Source organism: Haemorhous mexicanus, unplaced genomic scaffold (genome assembly GCF_027477595.1).
Source record: "Haemorhous mexicanus isolate bHaeMex1 unplaced genomic scaffold, bHaeMex1.pri scaffold_180_ctg1, whole genome shotgun sequence".
In the NCBI taxonomy this organism is placed as follows: Eukaryota; Metazoa; Chordata; class Aves; order Passeriformes; family Fringillidae; genus Haemorhous; species Haemorhous mexicanus.
In genome coordinates, this window is record NW_026776013.1 from 33,493 (window position 1) to 59,730 (window position 26,238).

General features: G+C 52.7%; 1 protein-coding gene across 1 annotated transcript; it reads left to right on the plus strand.

The window, feature by feature from the left end:
- Positions 1 to 1,065: 1,065 nt before the first annotated feature.
- TGFB1 (transforming growth factor beta 1) lies at positions 1,066 to 26,238 on the plus strand (the record flags this gene model as incomplete). The annotated part of the gene is given in 10 exon segments (XM_059837590.1): positions 1,066 to 1,789; positions 1,855 to 2,326; positions 5,512 to 5,702; positions 7,187 to 7,240; positions 7,242 to 7,305; positions 22,322 to 22,417; positions 23,917 to 23,939; positions 24,271 to 24,402; positions 25,708 to 25,797; positions 26,176 to 26,238. Coding segments are annotated over 9 exon segments (1,122 nt in total), but the record flags the coding sequence as incomplete, so codon positions are not given.

Consider the following 26,238-nt stretch of genomic DNA (forward strand, 5'->3'; position numbering starts at 1 on the left):
GAGGTTTATCCCGTTCCTAGGGAGGTTTATCCCGTTCCTAGGGAGGTTTATCCCGTTCCTAGGGAGGTTTATCCCGTTCCTAGGGAGGTTTATCCCGGTTTTAGGGGGTTTAATCCCGGTTTTAGGGGGTTTAATCCCGGTTCCGGGGGGTTATCCCGGTTTTAGGAGGATTTATCCCGGGTTTGGGGAGTTTATCCCGGTTTGGGACGATATATCGCGGTCCGGGAGTTCATCGCTGTCCCGGGGGGCGTGTCCTGGTTCTAGGGGATTTATCCCGGTTTTAGGAGGATTTATCCCGGTTCTAGGGGAGTTATCCCGGTTTTAGGAGGATTTCTCCCGGTTCTAGGGGAGTTATCCCGGTTTTAGGAGGATTTATCCCGGTTCTAGGGGAGTTATCCTGGTTTAGGAGGATTTATCCCGGTTCTAGGGGAGTTTATCCCGGTTCTAGGGGAGTTATCCCGGTTTTAGGAGGATTTATCCCGGTTCTAGGGGAGTTATCCCGGTTTTAGGAGGATTTATCCCGGTTCTAGGGGAGTTATCCCGATTCCAGGGGTTTATCCCGGTTCCAGGGCTTTATTCCCGTCCCGCTCCGGAGGTTTATCCCGTTCCGGGGAGGTTTATCCCAGTCCCTGAGGTTTAACCCGTTCCGGGGAGGTTTAACCCGTTCTAGGGGGGGTTTATCCCGGTCCCGGAGTATTTAACTTCTCCCGGAATTCCTCCCGGTCCCTCCCGGTCCCTCCCGAGGGTTTATCCCGGTCCATTCCGGTCCCTGCCGAGGGTTTATCCCGATCCCTCCCGGTCCCTCCCGAGGGTTTATCCCGGTCCATCCCGGTCCCTCCCGAGGGTTTATCCCGATCCCTCCCGGTCTCTCACGAGGGTTTATCCCGGTTCATTCCGAGGGTTTATCCCGATCCCTCCCGGTCCCTCCCGAGGGTTTATCCCGGTTCATTCCGAGGGTTTATCCCGATCCCTCCCGAGGGTTTATCCCGGTCCCTCCCGAGGGTTTATCCCGATCCCTCCCGAGGGATTTATCCCGGTCCCTCCCGGTCTCTCCCGAGGGTTCCTCCCGGTCTCTTCCGAGGGTTTATCCCGGTCCATCCCGGTCCCTCCCGAGGGTTTATCCCGGTCCCTCCCGGTCTTTCCTGCTGTCCCGTGTCCGATCCCTCCCGAGGGTTTTATCCCTGTTCCTCCCGGTCCTTCCCGAGGGTTTATCCCGATCCATCCCGGTCCCTCCCGAGTGTTTATCCCGGTCTCTCCCGAGGGTTCATCTCGGTCCCTCCCGAGGGATTTATCTCGGTCCCTCCCGGTCCATCCCGAGGGTTTATCCCGATCCATCCCGGTCCATCCCGAGGGTTTATCCCGATCCATCCCGGTCCCTCCCGAGGGTTTATCCCGGTCCCTCCCGGTCCCTCCCGAGGGTTTATCCCGGTCTCTCCCGAGGGTTCATCCCGGTCCCTCCCGAGGGTTTATCCCGGTCCCTCCCGAGGGTTTATCCCCGCCCATCCCGAGGGATTTATCCCGGTCCCTCCGGTTCCCTCCCGAGGGTTTATCCCGGTCCCTCCCGGTCTCTCCTGGTGTCCCGTGTCCGGTCCCTCCCGAGGGTTTATCCCGATCCCTCCCGGTCCCTCCCGAGGGTTTATCCCGATCCATCCCGGTCTCTCCCGAGGGTTTATCCCGATCCATCCCGGTCCCTCCCGAGGGTTTATCCCGGTCCCTCCCGGTCCCTCCCGAGGGTTTATCCCGGTCCCTCCCGAGGGTTTATCCCGATCCCTCCCGGTCTCTCCCGAGGGTTTATCCCGGTCCATCCCGGTCCCTCCCGAGGGTTTATCCCGGTCCCTCCCGGTCCCTCCCGAGGGTTTATCCCGGTCCCTCCCGGTCTCTCCCGAGGGTTTATCCCGCTGTCCGGTGGCCCCCGGCATGCCGCTCTCCGTCCCGCTGTCCATGCCGCTGTCCGTCCGTCTGTCGGTGCCGCTGTCGGTGCCGCTGTCGGTGCCGCTGTCCGTCCGTCTGTCCGTGCTGCTGTCCGTGCTGCTGTCCGCCCCGCCCGGCCCGGCCCGCGCTCTCTCCACCTGCCGCACGCTGGACCTGGAGGCGGCGCGGCTGAAGCGCATCGAGGCCGTGCGGGGCCAGATCCTGAGCAAGCTCCGGTTACCGGCGCCGCCGCCCGAGCCCGGCCCGGCCCCGGCGCTGCCCGAGGACGTGCGGGCGCTCTACAACAGCACCCGCGAGCTGCTGCGGCAGCGGGCCCGGCTCCGGCAGCCCGAGGAGCCGCAGGACTACTACGCCAAGGAGCTGCTGCGCTTCCCCATGGAGAGCCCCGGGGAAGGTGAGGGACACTGGGGACACTGGGGACACTGGGGACACCGGGGGGACACCGGGGGGACACAGGGACAGCAGCACCTGCGAGCTGCTGCGGCAGCGGGCGCGGCTCCGGCAGCCCGAGGAGCCGCAGGACTACTACGCCAAGGAGCTGCTGCGCTTCCCCATGGAGAGCCCCGGGGAAGGTAGGGACACTGGGGACACTGGGGACACTGGGGACACCGGGGGGACACCGGGGAGACACAGGAACAGCAGCACCCGCGAGCTGCTGCGGCAGCGGGCGCGGCTCCGGCAGCCCGAGGAGCCGCAGGACTACTACGCCAAGGAGCTGCTGCGCTTCCCCATGGAGAGCCCCGGGGAAGGTAGGGACACTGGGGACACTGGGGACATCGGGGACACTGGGGACATTGGGGGGACACTGGGGACATTGGGGACATTGGGGGGACATTGGGGACACAGCAGCCCGAGGAGCCGCAGGACTGCCACGCCAAGGAGCTGCTGCGCTTCCCCATGGAGAGCCCCGGGGAAGGTGAGGGACACTGGGGACACTGGGGACATCGGGGACACTGGGGGGACACCGGGGAGACACAGGAACAGCAGCACCCGTGAGCTGCTGCGGCAGCGGGCGCGGCTCCGGCAGCCCGAGGAGCCGCAGGACTGCCACGCCAAGGAGCTGCTGCGCTTCCCCATGGAGAGCCCCGGGGAAGGTAGGGGACATTGGGGACACTGGGGACATTGGGGACATTGGGGACATTGGGGACATTGGGGACATGGGGACACGTAGGGACACAGCTGCCCGAGGAGCCGCAGGACTGCCACGCCAAGGAGCTGCTGCGCTTCCCCATGGAGAGCCCCGGGGAAGGTGAGGGACACTGGGGACACTGGGGGACATTGGGGACATTGGGGACACTGGGGGGACACTGCGGGTGACAGCTGACAGGGGGACATGGGGAGGGACGGGGGACAGAGGGACCCCGGCCCAGCTCCGGCAGCCCGAGGAGCCGCAGGACTGCCACGCCAAGGAGCTGCTGCGCTTCCCCATGGAGAGCCCCGGGGAAGGTAGGGGACATTGGGGACATTGGGGACATTGGGGACACTGGGGGGATTGGGGACACTGGGGACATTGGGGGGACATCAGGGTGACAGCTGACAGGGGGACATGGGGAGGGACGGGGGACAGAGGGACCCGGGCCCGGCTCTGGCAGCCCGAGGAGCCGCAGGACTGCCACGCCAAGGAGCTGCTGCGCTTCCCCATGGAGAGCCCCGGGGAAGGTAGGGGACACTGGGGACACTGGGGACATCGGGGACATCGGGGATATTGGGGACATTGGGGGGACACGGAGGGACAGCAGCCCGAGGAGCGCTTCCCCATGGAGAGCCCCGGGGAAGGTGAGGGACACTGGGGACACTGGGGACACTGGGGGGACACTGGGGACACTGGGGACATTAGGGACATTAGGAGGATTGGGGACAGGGACATTGGGGACATTGGGGGACAGGGGGACACTGGGGACACTGGGGACACTGGGGACACGGTCATGGGGTCAGGGTCAGGGTTAGGGGACAGGGTCAGGGTCACCCTGAGTGTCCCCAAGGTGATCTGGGGACCCTGCGGTGTCCCTGAGGTGACACAGTGACCCTGAGGTGACCCCAAGGTGGCCCTGAGGTGACACAGTCACCCTGAGGTGACCTGGTGACCCCAAGGTGACCCAGTGACCCCAAGAAGTCCCTGAGGTGCCACAGGGATCCTGAGATGACCCCGAGGTGACCCTGAGGTGACACAGGGATCCTGAGGTGACCTGGTGACCCTGTGGTAACCCAGTGACCCCAAGGTGTCCCTGAGGTGACCCGGTGACCCTGCGGTGTCCCTGAGGTGACACAGGGACCCTGAGCTGACCCGGTGACCCTGCGGTGTCCCTGAGGTGACACAGGGACCCTGAGGTGACCCGGTGACCCCAAGGTGGCCCTGAGGTGGCACAGGGACCCTGAGGTGACCCCGAGGTGGCCCTGAGGTGACACAGTGACCCTGAGGTGACCTGGTGACCCTGTGGTGACCTGGTGACCCTGCGGTGTCCCTGAGGTGACACAATGACCCCCAGGTGACCCGGTGACCCCAAGGTGTCCCTGAGGTGACCTGGTGTCCCCGAGGTGGCCCTGAGGTGACACAGTGACCCTGAGGTGACCCGGTGACCCCGTGGTGACCTGGTGACCCTGCAGTGTCCTTAAGGTGACACAGTGTCCCCGAGGTGGCCCTGAGGTGACACAGTGACCCCGGGGTGACCCCGTGACCCTGAGGTGGCCCTGAGGTGACACAGTGACCCCCAGGTGACCTGGTGACCCCAAGGTGTCCCTAAGGTGACACAGTGTCCCCAAGGTGGCCCTGAGGTGACACAGTGACCCTGTGACCCCAGTGTCCTCTGCATGTCCCCCCAATGTCCCCAGTGTCCCCAATCCCCCAATGTCCCCAATGTCCCCAGTGTCCCCAATGTCCCCACTGTCCCCACTGTCCCCAATGTCCCCAATCCCCCCACTGTCCCCAATGTCCCCAATGTCCCCAATCCCCCCAGTGTCCCCAATGTCCCCAATGTCCCCACAGGTGACACGGAGCGCTGGCGCCCCTCCCCCCGCAGTCTCTATTTCCTGTTTAACGCCTCAGTGTCCCCACTGTCCCCAATGTCCCCAGTGTCCCCGATGTCCCCAATGTCCCCACTATCCCCAATGTCCCCAATCCCCTCAATGTCCCCAATGTCCCCCCTGTTCCCAATGTCCCCAATGTGCCCAATGTCCCCAATGTCCCCACTGTCCCCACTGTCCCCAATGTCCCCAATGTCCCCAATGTCCCCGATCCCCCCAATGTGCCCAATGTCCCCAATGTCCCCAATGTCCCCGATGTCCCCGATGTCCCCGATGTCCCCCCGCAGGTGACACGGAGCGCTGGCGCCCCTCCCCCCGCAGTCTCTATTTCCTGTTTAACGCCTCAGTGTCCCCAGTGTCCCCAATGCCCCCAATGTCCCCAATGTCCCCGATGTCCCCAATGTCCCCGATGTCCCCGATGTCCCCAATGTCCCCGATGTCCCCAATGTCCCCAATGTCCCCAATGTCCCCGATGTCCCCAATGTCCCCAATGTCCCCGATGTCCCCATTGTCCCCAATGCCCCCGATGTCCCCAATGTCCCCACTGTCCCCTCACAGGTGACACGGAGCGCTGGCGCCCCTCCCCCCGCAGTCTCTATTTCCTGTTTAACGCCTCGCGGGTGCGGGCGGGGCTGGGCCGGGCCGAGCTGAGCCGGGCCGAGCTGCGCATGCTCAGACAGGGGACAGCGCAGGGGACAGCGGGGACCGCGGGGACAGCGGGGCTGGAGCAGAGAGTGGAGCTCTACCAGGTGGGCAGGGGACACTGGGGACACTGGGGACACTGGGGGGATTGGGGACATTGGGGACATTGGGGTCAGTGGGGATGTTGGGGACACTGGGGACATTGGGGACATTGGGGGGATTGGGGGGGGATTGGGGACATTGGGGGGGGATTGGGGACATTGGGGACACTGGGGACACTGGGGGGATTGGGGACATTGGGGACATTGGGGACATTGGGGATGTTGGGGACATTGGGGACATTGAGGGGGGATTGGGGACATTGGGAGGTTTGGGGGTTTCGGGACATTGGGGACATTGGGGACATTTGGGGACAGTGGGGCTGGAGCAGAGAGTGGAACTCTACCAGGTGGGCAGGGGACACTGGGGACATTGGGGACACTGGGGACATTGGGGACATTGGGGACACTGGGGGGATTGGGGGGATTGGGGACATTGGGGACACTGGGGGGATTGGGGGGATTGGGGACATTGGGGACATTGGGGACAGTGGGGACAGTGGGGACGTTGGGGACATTGGGGACATTGGGGATGGTGGGGATGTTGGGAACATTGGCGCCATTGGGGGGGTTGGGGACATTGGGGACATTGGGAGGATTTGGGACACTGGGCCCGTTGGAGACATTGAGGGGGGATTGGGGACATTGAGGGGAATTGGGGACATTGGGGACATTGGGGACATTGAGGGGATGTTGGGGACATTGGGGACATTGAGGGGATGTTGGGGACATTGGGGACACTGGGGGGGGCTGGGGACATTGATGGGATTGGGGACATTGGGGGGGTTAGGGATGTTGGGGACATTGGGGACATTGGGAGGATTGGTGACACTGGGGGGATTGGGGACATTGGGGACATTGGGGGGGCTGGGGACATTGATGGGATTGGGGACATTGGGGGGGTTAGGGATGTTGGGGACATTGGGGACATTGGGGCGACTGGGGACATTGGGAGGTTTGGGGGTTTTAGGACATTGGGGACATTGGGGACAGTGGGGACATTGGGGGGGTTGGGGGAATTGGGAGTTTGGGGACATTGGGGACATTGGGGGGTTTGGGGAATTGGGAGTTTGGGGACATTGGGGGCATTGGGGGGTTTGGGGACACTGAGGGGATTGGGGGGGATTGAGGACATTGGGGACATCAATGGGACATTGGGGACATTGGGGGGGTGGGGGATGTTTAAGGACATTGGGTTCGCTGAGGGTTTGGGGACGTTTGGGGACATTGGGAGGATTGGGGGGATTTGGGACATTGGGGACGTTGGGGACACTGGGGACAGTGGGGACATTGGGGACAGTGGGGACAGTGGGGACATTGGGGACATCCTTGCTGCCCGCTGCCCAATGCCCCCAGTGTCCCCAATGTCCCCAACCCCCCCAATGCCCCCAATGTCCCCAATGTCCCCAACCTCCTCAATCCCCCCAGTGTCCCCAACCCCCCCGGTGTCCCCAGTGTCCCCACTGTCCCCCGCTGTCCCCTGGTGTCCCCAGGGTTTCGGGAACTCCTCCTGGCGGTTCCTGCACGGCCGCTCCGTGCGCGTCACCCCCCGAGGACGAGTGGCTCTGGTTCGACGTCACCGACACCGTCCGCCAGTGGCTGCGCGGCTCCGGTGAGCCACGGCGGTGTCCCCAAGGTCCCCAATGTCACCAAATCCCCAAAATCCACAAAAAGTCCCAAAATTCCACAAAATTCAGGGAAATTTCACAAAAATCGGCCAAAATTTCACCCAAATTTGGCAAAATCTCCCCAAAATCCGACCCCATTGGTGGGTGTGGCTCTGGTGAGGGACAGCGGTGTCCCCAATGTCCCCAAATCCCCAAAATCCCCAAAAAGTCCCCAAATTCCCCGAAATTCCTGAAAATTTCATAAAATTCCTGGAAATTCTGCAAAAAATCGGCCAAAATTTCACCCAAATCCAACAAAATCTCCCCAAAATCTGACCCCATTTGTGGGTGTGGCTCTGGTGACAGACATCGGCGTCCCCATGTCCCCAAAATCCCCAAAAAGTCCCAAAATTCCACAAAATTCCTGAAAAATTTATAAAATTTCATAAAATTCCTGAAAATTCTGCAAAAATCGGCCAAAATTTCACCCAAATTTGGCAAAATCCCTCCAAAATCCGACCCCGTGTGTGGGTGTGGCTCTGGGAGGGACAGCGGCGTCCCCAATGTCCCCCTGTCCCCAAAAAGTCCCAAAATTCCCCGAAAATCCTGAAAATTCCACAAAATTCAGGAAAATTCTGCAAAAATTTGCCAAAATTTCACCCAAATTTGGCAAAATCTCCCCAAAATCCGACCCCATTGGTGGGTGTGGCTCTGGTGAGGGACAGTGGTGTCCCCAGTGTCCCCAAAATCCCAAAAATCCCCCAAAAGTCCCAAAATTCCACGAAATTCCTGAAAAATTTTATAAAATTCCTGAAAATTTCACAAAAATTGGCCAAAATTTCACCCAAATCCAACAAAATCTCCCCAAAATCCAACCCCCATTTGTGGGTGTGGCTCTGGTGACAGACATCGGCGTCCCCATGTCCCCAAAATCCCCAAAAAGTCCCAAAATTCCACAAAATTCCTGAAAAATTTATAAAATTTCATAAAATTCCTGAAAATTCTGCAAAAATCAGCCAAAATTTCACCCAAATTTGGCAAAATCTCCCCAAAATTTGACCCCATTTGTGGGTGTGGCTCTGGGAGGGACAGCGGTGTCCCCCAATGTCCCCAACTCCCCAAAAAGTCCCAAAATTCCTGAAAATTTCATAAAATTCCACAAAATTCCGGAAAATTTCCCAAAAATCGGCCAAAATTTCACCCAAATTTGGCAAAATCTCCCCAAAATCCGACCCCATTTGTGGGTGTGGCTCTGGTGAGGGACAGCGGTGTCCCCAATGTCCCCAAATCCCCAAAATCCCCAAAAAGTCCCAAAATTCCCTGAAATTCCTGAAAATTTCATAAAATTCCTGAAAATTCCACAAAGTTCCAGAAAATTCTGCAAAAATCAGCCAAAATTTCACCCAAATTTGGCAAAATCTCCCCAAAATCCGACCCCATTTGTGGGTGTGGCTCTGGTGACAGACATCGGCGTCCCCCTGTCCCCCAAAATCCCTAAAAAGTCCCAAAATTCCCGAAAATTCCTGAAAAATTTATAAAATTTCATAAAATTCCTGAAAATTCTGCAAAAATCGGCCAAAATTTCACCCAAATTTGGCAAAATCTCCCCAAAATTTGACCCCATCTGTGGGTGTGGCTCTGGTGAGGGACAGTGGTGTCCCCAATGTCCCCCTGTCCCCAAAAAGTCCCAAAATTCCCCAAAATTCCTGAAAATTTCATAAAATTCCTGAAAATTTTGCAAAAAATCGGCCAAAATTTCACCCAAATTTGGCAAAATCTCCCCAAAATCCGACCCCATTTGTGGGTGTGGCTCTGGTGAGGGACAGCGGTGTCCCCAGTGTCCCCAAATCCCCAAAATCCCCAAAATTCTGTGAAATTCCTGAAAATTTCATAAAATTCCTGAAAATTCTGCAAAAATCGGCCAAAATTTCACCCAAATTTGGCAAAATCCCCTCAAAAAATTCGGCTGTGAGGATGTGGCTCTGGTGAGGGACAGCGGTGTCCCCAATGTCCCCAAATCCACAAAATCCCCAAAAAGTCCCTGAAATTCCTGAAAATTTCATAAAATTCCTGGAAATTCTGCAAAAATTTGCCAAAATTTCACCCAAATCCAACAAAGTCTCCCCAAAATCCAACCCCCATTTGTGGGTGTGGCTCTGGGAGGGACAGCGGTGTCCCCAACGTCACCAATGTCCCCAAAAAGTCCCAAAATTCCACAAAATTCCTGAAAATTCCACAAAATTCATGAAAATTCTGCAAAAATCGGCCAAAATTTCACCCAAATTTGGCAAAATCTCCCCAAAATCCAACCCCATTTCTGGGTGTGGCTCTGGTGACAGACATCAGCGTCCCCATGTCCCCAAAATCCCCCAAAAGTCCCAAAATTCCCCAAAAATCCTGAAAATTTCATAAAATTCCACAAAATTCCACAAAAATCAGCCAAAATTTCACCCAAATTTGGTGAAATCTCCCCAAAATCCGACCCCGTGTGTGGGTGTGGCTCTGGTGAGGGACAGCGGCATCCCCAATGTCCCCAAATCCCCAAAATCCACAAAAAGTCCCGAAATTCCCTGAAATTCCTGAAAATTTCATAAAATTCCACAAAATTCCACAAAGTTCCAGAAAATTCTGCAAAAATCAGCCAAAATTTCACCCAAATTTGGCAAAATCTCCTCAAAATCCGACCCCATTTCTGGGTGTGGCTCTGGTGACAGACATTGGCGTCCCCCTGTCCCCAAAATCCCCAAAAAGTCCCAAAATTCCCCAAAATTCCTGAAAATTTCATAAAATTCCACAAAATTCCACAAAATTCCACAAAATTCCGGAAAATTTCACAAAAAATCGGCCAAAATTTCACCCAAATTTGGCAAAATCTCCCCAAAATCCGACCCCATTTCTGGGTGGGGCTCTGGTGAGGGACAGTGGTGTCCCCAGTGTCCCCAAAATCCCAAAAAATCCCCCCAAAAGTCCCAAAATTCCACGAAATTCCTGAAAAATTTTATAAAATACCAGAAAATTTCACAAAAAATCGGCCAAAATTTCACCCAAATCCAACAAAACCTTCCCAAAATCTGACCCCATTTGTGGGTGTGGTTCTGGTGACAGACATCGTTGTCCCCATGTCCCCAAAATCCCCAAAAAGTCCCAAAATTCAACAAAATTCCTGAAAAATTATTAAAATTTCATAAAATTCCTGAAAATTCTGCAAAAATCGGCCAAAATTTCACCCAAATTTGGCAAAATCTCCCCAAAATCCGACGCCATTTGTGGGTGTGGCTCTGGTGAGGGACAGCGGTGTCCCCAACGTCCCCAATGTCCCCAAAATCCCCCAAAAAGTCCCAAAATTCTGCAAAATCCCTGGAAATTTTATAAAATTCCTGAAAATTCTGCAAAAAATCGGCCAAAATTTCACCCAAATTTGGCGAAATCTCCCCAAAATCCGACCCCATTGGTGGGTGTGGCTCTGGTGACAGACATTGGCGACCACCTGTCCCCAAAATCCCCCAAAAGTCCCCAAATCCCCAAAATTCCTGAAAATTTCATAAAATTCCACAAAATTCCACAAAATTCCTGAAAATTTCAGAAAAATCGGCCAAAATTTCACCCAAATTTGGCAAAATCTCCCCAAAATCCGACCCCGTGTGTGGGTGTGGCTCTGGTGAGGGACAGCGGCGTCCCCAGTGTCCCCCTGTCCCCAAAAAGTCCCAAAATTCCCCAAAATTCCTGAAAATTCCACAAAATTCATGAAAATTCTGCAAAAATTGGCCAAAATTTCACCCAAATTTGACAAAATCTCCCCAGAATCCGACCCCATTTCTGGGTGTGGCTCTGGTGACAGACATTGGCGTCCCCATGTCCCTAAAATCCCCCAAAAGTCCCAAAATTCCCCGAAAATCCTGAAAATTTCATAAAATTCCAGAAAATTTCAAAAAAATCGGCCAAAATTTCACCCAAATTTGGTAAAATCTCCCCAAAATCCGACCCCATTTCTGGGTGGGGCTCTGGTGAGGGACAGTGGTGTCCCCAGTGTCCCCAAAATCCCAAAAAGTCCCCCCAAAAGTCCCAAAATTCCACGAAATTCCTGAAAAATTTTATAAAATACCTGAAAATTTTGCAAAAAATCGGCCAAAATTTCACCCAAATTTGGCAAAATCCCCCCAAAATCCAACCCCATTTGTGGGTGTGGCACTGGTGAGGGACAGCGGTGTCCCCAACGTCCCCAAATCCCCCAAATCCACAAAAATTCCCAAAATTCTGCAAAATTCCTGAAAATTTCATAAAATTCCAGAAAATTCTGCAAAGATCGGCCAAAATTTCACCCAAATTTGACAAAATCTCCCCAAAATCCGACCCCATTGGTGGGTGTGGCTCTGGTGACAGACATCGGCGTCCCCATGTCCCCAAAATCCCCAAAAAGTCCCAAAATTCCTCGAAAATCCTGAAAATTTCATAAAATTCCAGAAAATTTCAAAAAAATTGGCCAAAATTTCACCCAAATTTGGTAAAATCTCCCCAAAATCCGACCCCATTTCTGGGTGGGGCTCTGGTGAGGGACAGTGGTGTCCCCAGTGTCCCCAAAATCCCAAAAAGTCCCCCCAAAAGTCCCAAAATTCCACGAAATTCCTGAAAAATTTTATAAAATACCTGAAAATTTTGCAAAAAATCGGCCAAAATTTCACCCAAATTTGGCAAAATCCCCCCAAAATCCAACCCCATTTGTGGGTGTGGCACTGGTGAGGGACAGCGGTGTCCCCAACGTCCCCAAATCCCCCAAATCCACAAAAATTCCCAAAATTCTGCAAAATTCAGGAAAATTTCATAAAATTCCAGAAAATTCTGCAAAAATCGGCCAAAATTTCACCCAAATTTGACAAAATCTCCCCAAAATCCGACCCCATTGGTGGGTGTGGCTCTGGTGACAGACATCGGCGTCCCCATGTCCCCAAAATCCCCAAAAAGTCCCAAAATTCCCCAAAATTCCTGAAAATTTCATAAAATTCCACAAAATTCCACAAAATTCCTGAAAATTCTGCAAAAATCGGCCAAAATTTCACCCAAATTTGGCAAAATCTCCCCAAAATCCGACCCCATTTGTGGGTGTGGCACTGGTGAGGGACAGCGGTGTCCCCAACGTCCCCAAATCCCCCAAATCCACAAAAATTCCCAAAATTCTGCAAAATTCCTGAAAATTTCATAAAATTCCAGAAAATTCTGCAAAGAATGGCCAAAATTTCACCCAAATTTGACAAAATCTCCCCAAAATCCGACCCCATTTGTGGGTGTGGCTCTGGTGCCAGACATTGGCGTCCCCATGTCCCCAAAATCCCCAAAAAGTCCCCAAATCCCCAAAATTCCTGAAAATTTCATAAAATTCCACAAAATTCCACAAAATTCCTGAAAATTTCAGAAAAATCGGCCAAAATTTCACCCAAATTTGGTAAAATCTCAAAATCCGACCCCATTTGTGGGTGTGGCTCTGGTGAGGGACAGCGGTGTCCACAATGTCCCCAAATCCACAAAATCCACAAAAAGTCCCAAAATTCCACAAAATTCCCGAAAATTTCAAAAAAATCGGCCAAAATTTCACCCAAATCCAACAAACTCTCCCCAAAATCCGACTCCATTTGTGGGTGTGGCACTGGTGGTGAGGGACAGCGGCGTCCCCAATGTCCCCAAAATCCCCCAAAAAGTCCCAAAATTCCACAAAATTCCTGAAAATTTTATAAAATTCCTGAAAATTCTGCAAAAAATTGGCCAAAATTTCACCCAAATCCAACAAAATCTCCCCAAAATCTGACCCCACTTGTGGGTGTGGCTCTGGTGACAGACATCGGCGTCCCCCTGTCCCCAAAATCCCCAAAAAGTCCCAAAATTCCACAAAATTCCTGAAAAATTTATACAATTTCATAAAATTCCTGAAAATTCTGCAAAATCGGCCAAAATTTCACCCAAATTTGGCCAAATCTCCCCAAAATTCAACCTCATTTCTGGGTGAGGCTCTGGTGAGGGACAGTGGTGTCCCCAATGTCCCCCTGTCCCCAAAAAGTCCCAAAATTCCCCAAAATTCCTGAAAATTTCATAAATTCCTGAAAATTCCACAAAATTCCTGAAAATTTCAAAAAATCGGCCAAAATTTCACCCAAATTTGGCAAAATCTCCCCAAAATCTGACCCCACTTGTGGGTGTGGCTCTGGTGAGGGACAGCGGTGTCCCAAGGTCCCCCTGTCCCCAAAAAGTCCCAAAATTCCTGAAAATTTCATAAAATTCCACAAAATTCCACAAAATTCCTGAAAATTTCACAAAAATCGGCCAAATTTCACCCAAATCCAACAAAATCTCCCCAAAATCCGACCCCATTTGTGGGTGTGGCTCTGGTGAGGGACAGTGGTGTCACCAATGTCCCCAATGTCCCCAAATCCACAAAATCCACAAAATTCCCCAAAATTCTGCAAAATTCCGGAAAATTCCGGAAAATTTCACAAAAATCGGCCAAAATTTCACCCAAATCCAACAAAATCTCCCCAAAATCCGACTCCATTTGTGGGTGTGGCTCTGGGAGGGACAGTGGTGTCCCCAATGTCCCCAAATCCCCAAAATCCACAAAAAGTCCCAAAATTCCACAAAATTCCTGAAAAATTTTATAAAATACCAAAAAATTTTGCAAAAAATCGGCCAAAATTTCACCCAAATTTGGCAAAATCTCCCCAAAATCCGACCCCATTTCTGGGTGTGGCTCTGGTGACAGACATCGGCGTCCCCAAATCCCCAAAATCCCCAAAAAGTCCCTGAAATTCCTGAAAATTTCATAAAATTCCAGGAAATTCTGCAAAAATCGGCCAAAATTTCACCCAAATTTGGCAAAATCTCCCCAAAATCCGACCCCATGTGTGGGTGAGGCTCTGGTGAGGGACAGCGGCGTCCCAATGTCCCCAAAATCCCCAAAATTCCACAAAAAGTCCAAAAATTCCACAAAATTCCCCGAAATTCCTGAAAATTTTATAAAATTCCTGAAAATTTCACAAAAATCGGCCAAAATTTCCCCCAAATTTGGCAAAATCTCCCCAAAATCCGACCCCATCTGTGGGGTGTGGCTCTGGTGAGGGACAGCGGCGTCCCCAATGTCCCCAAATCCCCAAAATCCACACAAAGTCCCAAAATTCTGTAAAATTCCTGAAAATTCCACAAAATTCCAGAAAATTCTGCAAAAATCGGCCAAAATTTCACCCAAATTTGGCAAAATCTCCCCAAAATCCGACCCCATTTGTGGGTGTGGCTCTGGTGAGGGACAGCGGTGTCCCCAGTGTCCCCCTGTCCCCAAAAAGTCCCAAAATTCCACAAAATTCCTGAAAATTCTGCAAAAATTGGCCAAAATTTCACTCAAATTTGGCAAAATCTCCCCAAAATCCAACCCCATTTGTGGGTGTGGCTCTGGTGACAGACATTGGCGTCCCCATGTCCCCAAAATCCCCCAAAAGTCCCAAAATTCCCCAAAAATCCTGAAAATTTCATAAAATTCCAGAAAATTTCAAAAAAATCGGCCAAAATTTCACCCAAATTTGGTAAAATCTCCCCAAAATCCGACCCCATTTCTGGGTGGGGCTCTGGTGAGGGACAGTGGTGTCCCCAGTGTCCCCAAAATCCCAAAAAGTCCCCCCAAAAGTCCCAAAATTCCACGAAATTCCTGAAAAATTTTATAAAATTCCTGAAAATTTTGCAAAAAATCGGCCAAAATTTCACCCAAATTTGGCAAAATCCCCCCAAAATCCAACCCCATTTGTGGGTGTGGCACTGGTGAGGGACAGCGGTGTCCCCAACGTCCCCAAATCCCCCAAATCCACAAAAATTCCCAAAATTCTGCAAAATTCAGGAAAATTTCATAAAATTCCAGAAAATTCTGCAAAAATCGGCCAAAATTTCACCCAAATTTGACAAAATCTCCCCAAAATCCGACCCCATTGGTGGGTGTGGCTCTGGTGACAGACATCGGCGTCCCCATGTCCCCAAAATCCCCAAAAAGTCCCAAAATTCCCCAAAATTCCTGAAAATTTCATAAAATTCCACAAAATTCCACAAAATTCCTGAAAATTCTGCAAAAATCGGCCAAAATTTCACCCAAATTTGGCAAAATCTCCCCAAAATCCGACCCCATTTGTGGGTGTGGCACTGGTGAGGGACAGCGGTGTCCCCAATGTCCCCAAATCCCCAAAATCCCCAAAAAGTCCCAAAATTCTGCAAAATTCCTGAAAATTTCATAAAATTCCAGAAAATTCTGCAAAAATCGGCCAAAATTTCACCCAAATTTGGCCAAATCTCCCCAAAATTCAACCCCATTTCTGGGTGAGTCTATGGTTAGGGACAGCGGTGTCCCCAATGTCCCCAAATCCACAAAATCCACAAAAAGTCCCAAAATTCCCCAAAATTCCTGAAAATTTTATAAAATTCCTGAAAATTTCACAAAAATTGGCCAAAATTTCACCCAAATTTGGCAAAATCTCCCCAAAATCTGACCCCATTGTGTGGGTGTGGCTCTGGTGAGGGACAGCGGCGTCCCCAGTGTCCCCCTGTCCCCAAAAAGTCCCAAAATTCCCCAAAATTCCTGAAAATTCCACAAAATTCATGAAAATTCTGCAAAAAACGGCCAGAATTTCACCCAAATTTGGCAAAATCTCCCCAAAATCCGACCCCATTTGTCGTGTGGCTCTGGGAGGGACAGTGGTGTCCCCAAATCCCCAAAATCCCCAAAAAGTCCCTGAAATTCCTGGAAATTTTATAAAATTCCTGAAAATTCTGCAAAAAATCGGTCAAAATTTCACCCAAATTTGGCGAAATCTCCCCAAAATCCGAGCCCATTGGTGGGTGTGGCTCTGGTGAGGGACAGCGGTGTCCCCAATGTCCCCAATGTCCCCAAAATCCCCCCAAAAGTCCCAAAATTCTGCAAAATCCCTGGAAATTTTATAAAATTCCACAAAATTCCACAAAAATCCTGAAAATTTCACAAAATCGGCCAAAATTTCACCCAAATTTGGCAAAATCTCCCCAAAATCTGACCCCATTTGTGGGTGTGGCTCTGGTGAGGGACAGCGGTGTCCCCAGTTTCCCTAATGTCCCCAAAATCCCCAAAAAGTCCCAAAGTTCCATAAAATTCCTGAAAATTTTATAAAAAATTCCTGAAAATTCTGCAAAAAATCGGCCAAAATTTCACCCAAATTTGGCGAACTCTCCCCAAAATCCAACCCCCATTGGTGGGTGTGGCTCGGGTGACAGACATCGGCGTCCCCCTGTCCCCAAAATCCCCAAAAAATCCCAAACTTCCCCAAAATTCCTGAAAATTTCATTAAATTCCACAAAATTCCACAAAATTCCTGAAAATTTCCCAAAAATCGGCCAAAATTTCACCCAAATCCAACAAAATCTCCCCAAAATCCGACCCCATTTGTGGGTGTGGCTCTGGTGACAGACAGCGGTGTCCCCAACGTCCCCAAATCCCCAAAATCCACAAAAAGTCCCAAAATTCTGCAAAATTCCTGAAAATTTCATAAAATTCCAGAAAATTTCAAAAAAATCGGCCAAAATTTCACCCAAATTTGGCAAAATCTCCCCAAAATCCGACCCCATTTCTGGGTGTGGCTCTGGTGAGGGACAGTGGTGTCCCCAGTGTCCCCAAAATCCCAAAAATCCCCCAAAAAGTCCCAAAATTCCATGAAATTCCTGAAAAATTTTTTAAAATACCAGAAAATTTTGTAAAAAATCGGCCAAAATTTCACCCAAATCCAACAAAATCTCCCCAAAATCCGACTCCATTTCTGGGTGTGGCTCTGGTGACAGACATCGGTGTCCCCCTGTCCCCAAAATCCCCAAAAAGTCCCAAAATTCCCCAAAATTCCTGAAAATTCCACAAAATTCATGAAAATTCTGCAAAAATCGGCCAAAATTTCACCCAAATTTGGCAAAATCTCCCCAAAATCTGACCCCATGTGTGGGTGTGGCTCTGGTGAGGGACAGCGGTGTCCCCAAATCCCCAAAATCCCCAAAAAGTCCCTGAAATTCCTGAAAATTTCATAAAATTCCAGGAAATTCTGCAAAAATTGGCCAAAATTTCACCCAAATTTGGCAAAATGTCCCCAAAATCCGACCCCATTTCTGGGTGGGGCTCTGGTGAGGGACAGCGGTGTCCCCAGTGTCCCCAAAATCCCAAAAATCCCCCCAAAAGTCCCAAAATTCCGCGAAATTCCTGAAAATTTCATAAATTCCACAAAATTCCACAAAATTCCTGAAAATTTCACAAAAATCGGCCAAAATTTCACCCAAATTTGACAAAATCCCCCCAAAATCCGACCCCATGTGTGGGTGTGGCTCTGGGAGGGACAGCGGTGTCCCCAACGTCGCCAATGTCCCCAAAATCCCCAAAAAGTCCCAAAAATTCCACGAAATTCCTGAAAAATTTAATAAAATACCAGAAAATTTTGCAAAAATCGGCCAAAATTTCACCCAAATCCAACAAAATCTCCCCAAAATCCGACCCCATTTGTGGGTGTGGCTCTGGTGACAGACATCGGCGTCCCCATGTCCCCAAAATCCCCAAAAGGTCCCAAAATTCCCCAAAATTCCTGAAAATTTCATAAAATTCCTGAAAATTCCACAAAAATCGGCCAAAATTTCACCCAAATTTGGTAAAATCTCCCCAAAATCCGACCCCATTTCTGGGTGGGGCTCTGGTGAGGGACAGTGGTGTCTCCAATGTCCCCAAAATCCACAAAACTCTTAAAAATTCCACAAAATTCCTGAAAATTTCAGAAAAATTGGACAAAATTCCACTCAAATCTGACAAAATCCCCCCAAAATCCCCTGAAGTTCCCTCAAATTTCCCCAAAAAGCCCAAAAGTCCTTCAAAAATTCTCTGGAATCCCTCAAAAAATCCCCAAATTGCCCCAAATTCCCCCAAAATCTCCTCAAATTGCACCCAAAATCCCTAAAATCCACCCCAAATCCCCCCAAAATCTCCCCAAATCCTCCCCAATTTTTCCCAACAACCCCCAAAATCCCCTGAAAATTCCCCATCCCCAAAATTCCCCCAAATCCCCCCAAAACTCCCTCAAAAATCCCCAAAATCCCCCCAAAATCCCCCCTAAATCCCCTCAAATTCCCCAAAACTCCGCCTAAAATTTCCAAAAATCCCCAAAATCCCCCAAATCCCCCCAAATCCCCCCAAAATCGCTCCCCAAAATCCCCCCAAAATCCTCCCCAAATCCTCCAAAATTTCCCAAAACCCCCCCAAATCCCTTCAAAATTCCCAAAATTCCCCAAAATTCCCTCCAAATTCCCCTCAAATTCCCAAAAATCCCCAAAATTCCCTCAAAGTTTCCAAAAATCCCCCAAAATCCCCCAAATCCCTCAATAATTCCCAAAATTCCCCCCCAGTCTCACCCAAACTCCCTCAAAAATCCCCAAAATCCTCAAAAATCCCTCAAAATTTCCCTCAAAATTTCCAAAAAAAACCCCAAAAAAATCCCCCAAACCCCCTCAAAACCCCCTCAAATTCCTTCGAAAATCCCCCCAAAATCCCCCCAAATCCCCCAAAAAATCCCCAAAAAATCACTAAACACCCTCAAAAATCCCCCAAAATTCCCCAAAAAATCCCCAAAAAATCCCCCAAAACCCCCCCTAAAATCCCCCCAAAATCCCGCCAAAATTCACCCCCAAAATCCCCAAAAATCCCCCCAAATCCCCCAAAATCCCTCCCAAAAATCCCCCAAATCCCCCAAAATCCCCCCCCAAAAATCCCCCCCAAAAATACCCCAAAATACCCCAAAATCCCCCCAAAATCCCCCAAAATCCCCAAAGTCCCCCAAATTCCCCCAAATCCCCCAAAATTCCTCTCAAATCCCCCTAAAATCGCCTCAAATTCCCCCCCAAATCCCCCCCAAATCCCCCCCAAAAATCCCCCCAAAATCCCCAAACCCCCTCAAAAATCCCCCAAAATTCCCCAAAAAATCCCCAAAAAATCCCTCAAATCCCCCCAAAATCCCCCCAAAATCCCCAAACCCCCAAAATCCCCCCAAAATCCCCCAAATCCCGCCTTCCCCCACCTGTCGGGCAGAGCCGCTGGGGCTGTTCCCCCTGAGCGCGGCACTCAAAAATCCTCAAAATCCCCAAAATCCCCCCAAATTCACCCCCAAATCCCCCAAAATCCCCTCAAAATCCCCAAAATCCCCAAATCCCCCAAAATTCCTCTCAAATCCCCCCCAAAATCCCCCCCAAAAATCCCCCCAAAATCCCCAAAATTCACCCCCCAAAATCATTCAAATCCCCTCAAAATCCCCAGAATCCCCCAAACCCCCCAAAATTCCTCTCAAATCCCCCCAAAATCGCCTCAAATTCCCCCCAAAATCCCCGAAAATCCCCCCAAAATCCCCCAAATCTCCCAAAATTCCTTCCAAATTTTCCCCCCAAAATCCCTCAAAAATCCCTCAAATCCCCCCAAAATCCCTCCCAAAAATCCCTCCCCAAATCCCCCAAAATCCCCAAATCCCCCCAAAATCCCCAAATCCCTCCTTCTCCCCAAATGTCGGGCAGAGCCGCTGGGGCTGTTCCGCCTGAGCGCGCACTCAAAAATCCTCAAAATCCCTCCTAAATTCTCCCAAAATCCCCCCAAAATCCCCCTAAAACCCCCTAAAATCCCCCAAAATTCCCCCAAAATCCCCTAAAATTCCTCTCAAATCCCCCCCAAAATCGCCTCAAATTCCCCCCAAAATCCCCCAAAAAATCCCCCCAAATTCACCCCCCAAAAATCCCCCCAAAATCCCCAAACCCCCTCAAAAATCCCCCAAAATTCCCCAAAAAATCCCCAAAAAATCCCCCCAAATCCCCCCAAAATCCCCCCAAATCCCCAAACCCCCAAAATCCCCCCAAAATCCCCAAATCCCGCCTTCCCCCACCTGTCGGGCAGAGCCGCTGGGGCTGTTCCCCCTGAGCGCGCACTCAAAAATCCTCAAAATCCCTCTCAAATTCTCCCAAAATCCCCCCCAAATCCCCCCAAAATCCCCCCCAAATCCCCCCAAAATCCCCCAAAATCCCTCCCAATATCCCCCAAAATCCCCAAAATCCCCCTAAGACCCCCCCAAATCCCCCCAAAATCCCCAAATCCCGCCTTCTCCCCAAATATCGGGCAGAGCCGCTGGGGCTGTTCCGCCTGAGCGTGGCACTCAAAATCCCCCAAAATTCTCCCAAAATCCCCCAAAATTCTCCCAAAATCCCCTCAAAATCCCCAAAATCCCCCAAATCCCCCAAAATTCCTCTCAATCCCCCCCAAAATCCCCCCAAAAATCCCCCCAAAATCCCCAAAAAATCCCTCAAATCCCCAAAAAATCCCCAAAATCCCCCAAAATCCCCCCAAATCCCCAAACCCCGCCTTCTCCCCCCTGTCGGGCAGAGCCGCTGGGGCTGTTCCGCCTGAGCGCGCACTCAAAATCCCCCCACAATCCCTCCTAAAAATCCCCAAAATTCACCCCCAAAATCATTCAAATCCCCTCAAAATCCCCAGAATCCCCCAAACCCCCCAAAATTCCTCTCAAATCCCCCCAAAATCGCCTCAAATTCCCCCCAAAATCCCCGAAAATCCCCCCAAAATCCCCCAAATCTCCCAAAATTCCTTCCAAATTTTCCCCCCAAAATCCCTCAAAAATCCCTCAAATCCCCCCAAAATCCCTCCCAAAAATCCCTCCCCAAATCCCCCAAAATCCCCAAATCCCCCCAAAATCCCCAAATCCCTCCTTCTCCCCAAATGTCGGGCAGAGCCGCTGGGGCTGTTTCCCCGCCCTGAGCGCGCACTCAAAAATCCTCAAAATCCCTCCCAAATTCTCCCAAAATCCCCCCAAAATCCCCCTAAAACCCCCTAAAATCCCCCAAAATCCCCCCAAAATCCCCTAAAATTCCTCTCAAATCCCCCCCAAAATCGCCTCAAATTCCCCCCAAAATCCCCCAAAAAATCCCCCCAAATTCACCCCCCAAAAATCCCCCCAAAATCCCCAAACCCCCTCAAAAATCCCCCCAAATTCCCCAAAAAATCCCTCAAATCCCCCCAAAATCCCCCCAAAATCCCCCCAAAATCCCTCCCAAAAATCCCCAAATCCTCCCAAAATCCCCAAATCCCCGAATTCTCCCCAAATATCGGGCAGAGCCGCTGGGGCTGTTCCGCCTGAGCGCGCACCTCAAAATCCCTCCCAAATCCCCTCAAAATCCCACAAAATCCCCCAAATCCCCCAAATCCCCGAAAATCCCCCCAAAATCCCCCCAAATCCCACAAATCCCCCCAAATCCCCCCAAATCCTCCCAAAATCCCCCAAATCCCCGAATTCTCCCCAAATGTCGGGCAGAGCCGCTGGGGCTGTTCCGCCTGAGCGCGCACTCAAAATCCCCCAAAATTCTCCCAAAATCCTCCAAAATCCCCCCAAAATCCCCCTAAAACCCCCTAAAATCCCCCAAAATCCCCTAAAATTCCTCTCAAATCCCCCCCAAAATCCCCCAAAAAATCCCCCCAAAATCCCCAAACCCCCTCAAAAATCCCCCAAAATTCCCCAAAAAATCCCCAAAAAATCCCTCAAATCCCCCAAACCCCCCAAATCCCCCAAAATCCCCAAATCCCCCCAAAATCCCCAAATCCCCCCAAAATCCCCCAACCCCGCCTTCTCCCCCCCAAATATCGGGCAGAGCCGCTGGGGCTGTTCCGCCTGAGCGCGCACTCAAATCCCCCAAAATTCTCCCAAAATCCCCCAAAATTCACCCCCAAATCCCCAAAATCCCCCCAAATCCCCCCAAAATCCCCAAATCCCCGAATTCTCCCCAAATGTCGGGCAGAGCCGCTGGGGCTGTTCCGCCTGAGCGCGCACTCAAAATCCCCCAAAATTCTCCCAAAATCCCCCAAAATTCACCCCCAAATCCCCCAAAATCCCCCCAAAACCCCCCAAAATCCCCAAATCCCCCCAAAATCCCCCAAATCCCTCATTCTCCCCCCCTGTCGGGCAGAGCCGCTGGGGCTGTTCCGCCTGAGCGCGCACTGCCCCTGCGAGCCCGGCGGCGACGGCGACAGCGACAGCGGCGCGCTGCGGATCAGCATCGAGGGTACCCCGAATTCGGGGGGACTCGGGGGGTCTGGGGGATTTTGGGGGGATTTGGGGGGTTTGGGGGATTTTGGGGGGATTTTGGGAGGATTTTGGGGGATTTTGGGAGGATTTTGGGGGATTTTGGGGGGATTTTGGGGGGATTTTTGGGCGATTTTGGGGGGTTTTAGGGGGATTTGGGGGATTTTGGGGGGATTTTTGGGGGATTTTTGGGGGATTTTTTGGGGGGATTTGGGGGAAATTGGGGGAATTTGGGGGGATTTGGGAAATTTTGGGGGATTTTTAGGGGAATTTGGGGATTTGGGGGGGTTTTTGGGGATTTTAGGGGGATTTTGGGTGATTTTGGGGGATTTTGGTAAGGATTTTGGGGGGGATTTTGGGAACAATTGGGGAGATTTGGAGGGATTTTTGGGGATTTTGGGGGGATTTTGGGAGATTTTGGGGGATCTTGGGGGGGTTTTGGGGGGATTTTTTAGGGGGAAATTGGGGGAAACTCGGGGTGATTTCGGAATTTGGGGAAAAATTTGTTGGATTTGGGGGGGATTTGGGAATTTTGGGGGGATTTGGGGGCCTCTGGGGGGAACTTGGGGGATTTGGGGGGGATTTTGGGAAAAATTGGGGAGGATTTGGGGAGATTTTGGGGCTTTTGGGGGGGATTTGGGGGGATTTTGGGGGATTTTGGGAGGATTTTGGGGTATTTTGGGAGGATTTTGGGGGGATTTTGGGGTATTTTGGGAGGATTTGGGGGGATTTTGGAGGATTTTGGGGTATTTTGGGGTATTTTGGGAGGATTTTGGGAGGATTTGGGATTTCCGGGGCGATTTCGGGCGGATTTGGGGGGATTTGGGGCAGCTGGGGCAGCTTTTTGGGGCAGATTCCAGGAGATTCTGTGAACCATGGGGGCTTTTTTCCCCAATTTTTGGCGATTTTGGCGGCGTTTCCAGCAGCGGCGCCGAGCTCTGTCCCCGTGTCCCCAACGATGTCCCCAATGTCCACAGTGTCCCCAGTGCTGACCCCAATGATGTCCCCGATGTCCCCAATGTCCCCAATGTCCCCAATGTCCCCAATGATGTCCGCAATGTCCCCAGTGTCCCAACATTGTCCCCAGTGCTGTCCCCAGTGATGTCCTCAATGCCGTCCCCAAGGTCCCCAGCGTTGTCCCCCAGTGTCCCCTGGGTGTCCCCAGGGGTCGAGCAGCAGCGTGGTGACATTCAGAGCCGTGTCCCCAGTGTCCCCAGTGATGTCCCCAGTGTCCCCAATGTCCCCAGGGGTCGAGCAGCAGCATGGTGACATGCAGAGCTGTGTCCCCAATGTCCTCAGTGATGTCCCCAGTGATGTCCCCAATGATGTCCCCAATGTCCCCAATGTCCCCAATGTCCCCAGTGTCCCCAATGATGTCCCCAATGTCCCCAATGATGTCCCCAATGATGTCCCCAATGTCCCCAATGTCCCCAATGTCCCCAATGTCCCCAATGATGTCCCCCAATGTCCCCCTCACAGGGTTTGAGCAGCAGCGTGGTGACATGCAGAGCATCGCGCGCCGTCACCGCCGTGTCCCCCACGTCCCCAATGTCCCCAATGTCCCCAATGTCCCCAATCCCCCAAATGTCCCCAATGTCCCCAATGTCCCCACTGTCCCCAATCCCCCAAATGTCCCCAATGTCCCCAATGTCCCCAATGTCCCCAGTGATGTCCCCAATGTCTCCATTGCTGTCCCCAGGGTTCGAGCAGCAGCGGGGTGACATGCAGAGCATCGCACGCCGTCACCGCTGTGTCCCCAATGTCCCCAATGTCCCCAATGTCCCCAATGTCCCCAATGTCCCCTCGCAGGGTTCGAGCAGCAGCGGGGGTGACATGCAGAGCATCGCGCGCCGTCACCGCCGTGTCCCCCACGTCCTGGCCATGGCGCTGCCACCCGAGCGCGCCCAGGCCCTGCACGGCCACCGGCAGCGCCGGGCACTGGAGGGACAGCACTGCGGGGGGTAGGTGACACCGAGGGGACACTGGGGACACTGGGGGGGTTGGGGACATTGGGGACATTGGGGACATTGGGGGGGTTGGGGACATTGGGGACACCGGGGACACTGGGGGGATTGGGGACATTGGGGGGGTTGGGGACACTGGGGACATTGGGGACACTGGGGACATTGGGGACATTGGGGACATTGGGGGGATTGGGGACACTGGGGACATTGGGGACATTGGGGACATTGGGGACATTGGGGGGGTTGGGGACACTGAGGACATTGGGGACATTGGGGGGGGTTGGGGACATTGGGGACATTGGGGGGATTGGGGACATTGGGGACATTGGGGACACTGGGGGGGTTGGGGGGGTGGGGACATTGGGGACACTGGGGAAATTGGAGGGACATTGGGGGAATTGGGGGGATTGGAGACAGTGGGGACATTGGGGACACTGGGGACATTGGGGGGGTTGGGGACATTGGAGGGATTGGGGACACTGGGGGGGATTGGGGACATTGGGGACATTTGGGACATTGGGGGACATTGGGGACCCTTCTCCAAAATCAGGACCCTCAGGGAACCCCAAATCCTCCCCAAATTCCCCCAAACCCCGCCAGGACCCCCAAAATCCTCCCCAGACCCCCCCCTTATTCACTCGGGGAGAGCTGGGGACCCCCCAAACTCCCCCAAAAAATCCCCCAAATCCCCCCCAAACCCCCCCAAACCCCCTCAGAGCCCCCCAAAACTCCCCAAACTCCCCCCAAACCCCCCAAATCCCCCCCAAACCCCCCTTAAACCCCCTCAGAGCCCCCCGAAACTCCCCCAAATCCCCCCCAAGTCACCATTTATCACCCTGGGACCCCCCAAATCCTCCCCAAATTCCCCCAAAACCCCGCCAGGTCCCCCAAAATCCCACATTATCCACTCGGGAAGAGCTGGGGACCCCCCCAAACCCCCCAGGACCCCCCCCAAAATCCCCCCAAAACCCCCTCAAAGCCCCCCAAAACCCCCTCAAACCCCCATTTATCACCCTGGGACCCCCCCAAAATCCCCTCAAACCCCCCCTAAACCCCCTCAAAGCCCCCCAAAAGTCCCTCAAATTCCCCCCAAATCCCCATTTCTTACCCTGGGACCCCCCAAAACCCCCTCAAAACCCCATTTCTCACCCTGTCACCCCCCAAACCCCCCCAAATCCTCCCCAAACCCCCATTTATCACCCCGGGACCCCCCAAACCCCCCCCCAAACCCCCATTTCTCACCCCGGGATCCCCCAAAATCCCCCCAAACCCCCATTTCTCACCCCGGGACCCCCCAAACGCCCAGCCCGAGGAGCAGAGCTGCTGCGTGCGCCCCCTGTACATCGATTTCCGGCGGGACCTGCAGTGGAAGTGGATCCACGAGCCCCGCGGGTACATGGCCAACTTCTGCGGGGGCCCTGCTCCTACATCTGGAGTGCGGACACCCACCACACCAAGGTGGGATTTGGGGGGCTTTGGGGGGTCCCAGGGGGGTCCTGAGGGGGTTTGGGGGGTCCTGAGGGGGATTTGGGGGGGATTTGGGGGGATTTGGGGGGATTTGGGGGGGTTTGGGGGGTCCCGGGGCCCCGCGGGTACATGGCCAACTTCTGCGGGGGGCCCCTGCTCCTACATCTGGAGCGCCGACACCCACCACACCAAGGTGGGATTTGGGGGGCTTTGGGGGGTCCTGAGGGGGTTTGGGGGGTCCTGAGGGGGTTTGGGGGGTCCTGAGGGGGTTTGGGGGGGTTTGGGGGGTCCCGGGCCCCGCGAGTACATGGCCAACTTCTGCGGGGGGCCCTGCTCCTACATCTGGAGCGCGGACACCCACCACACCAAG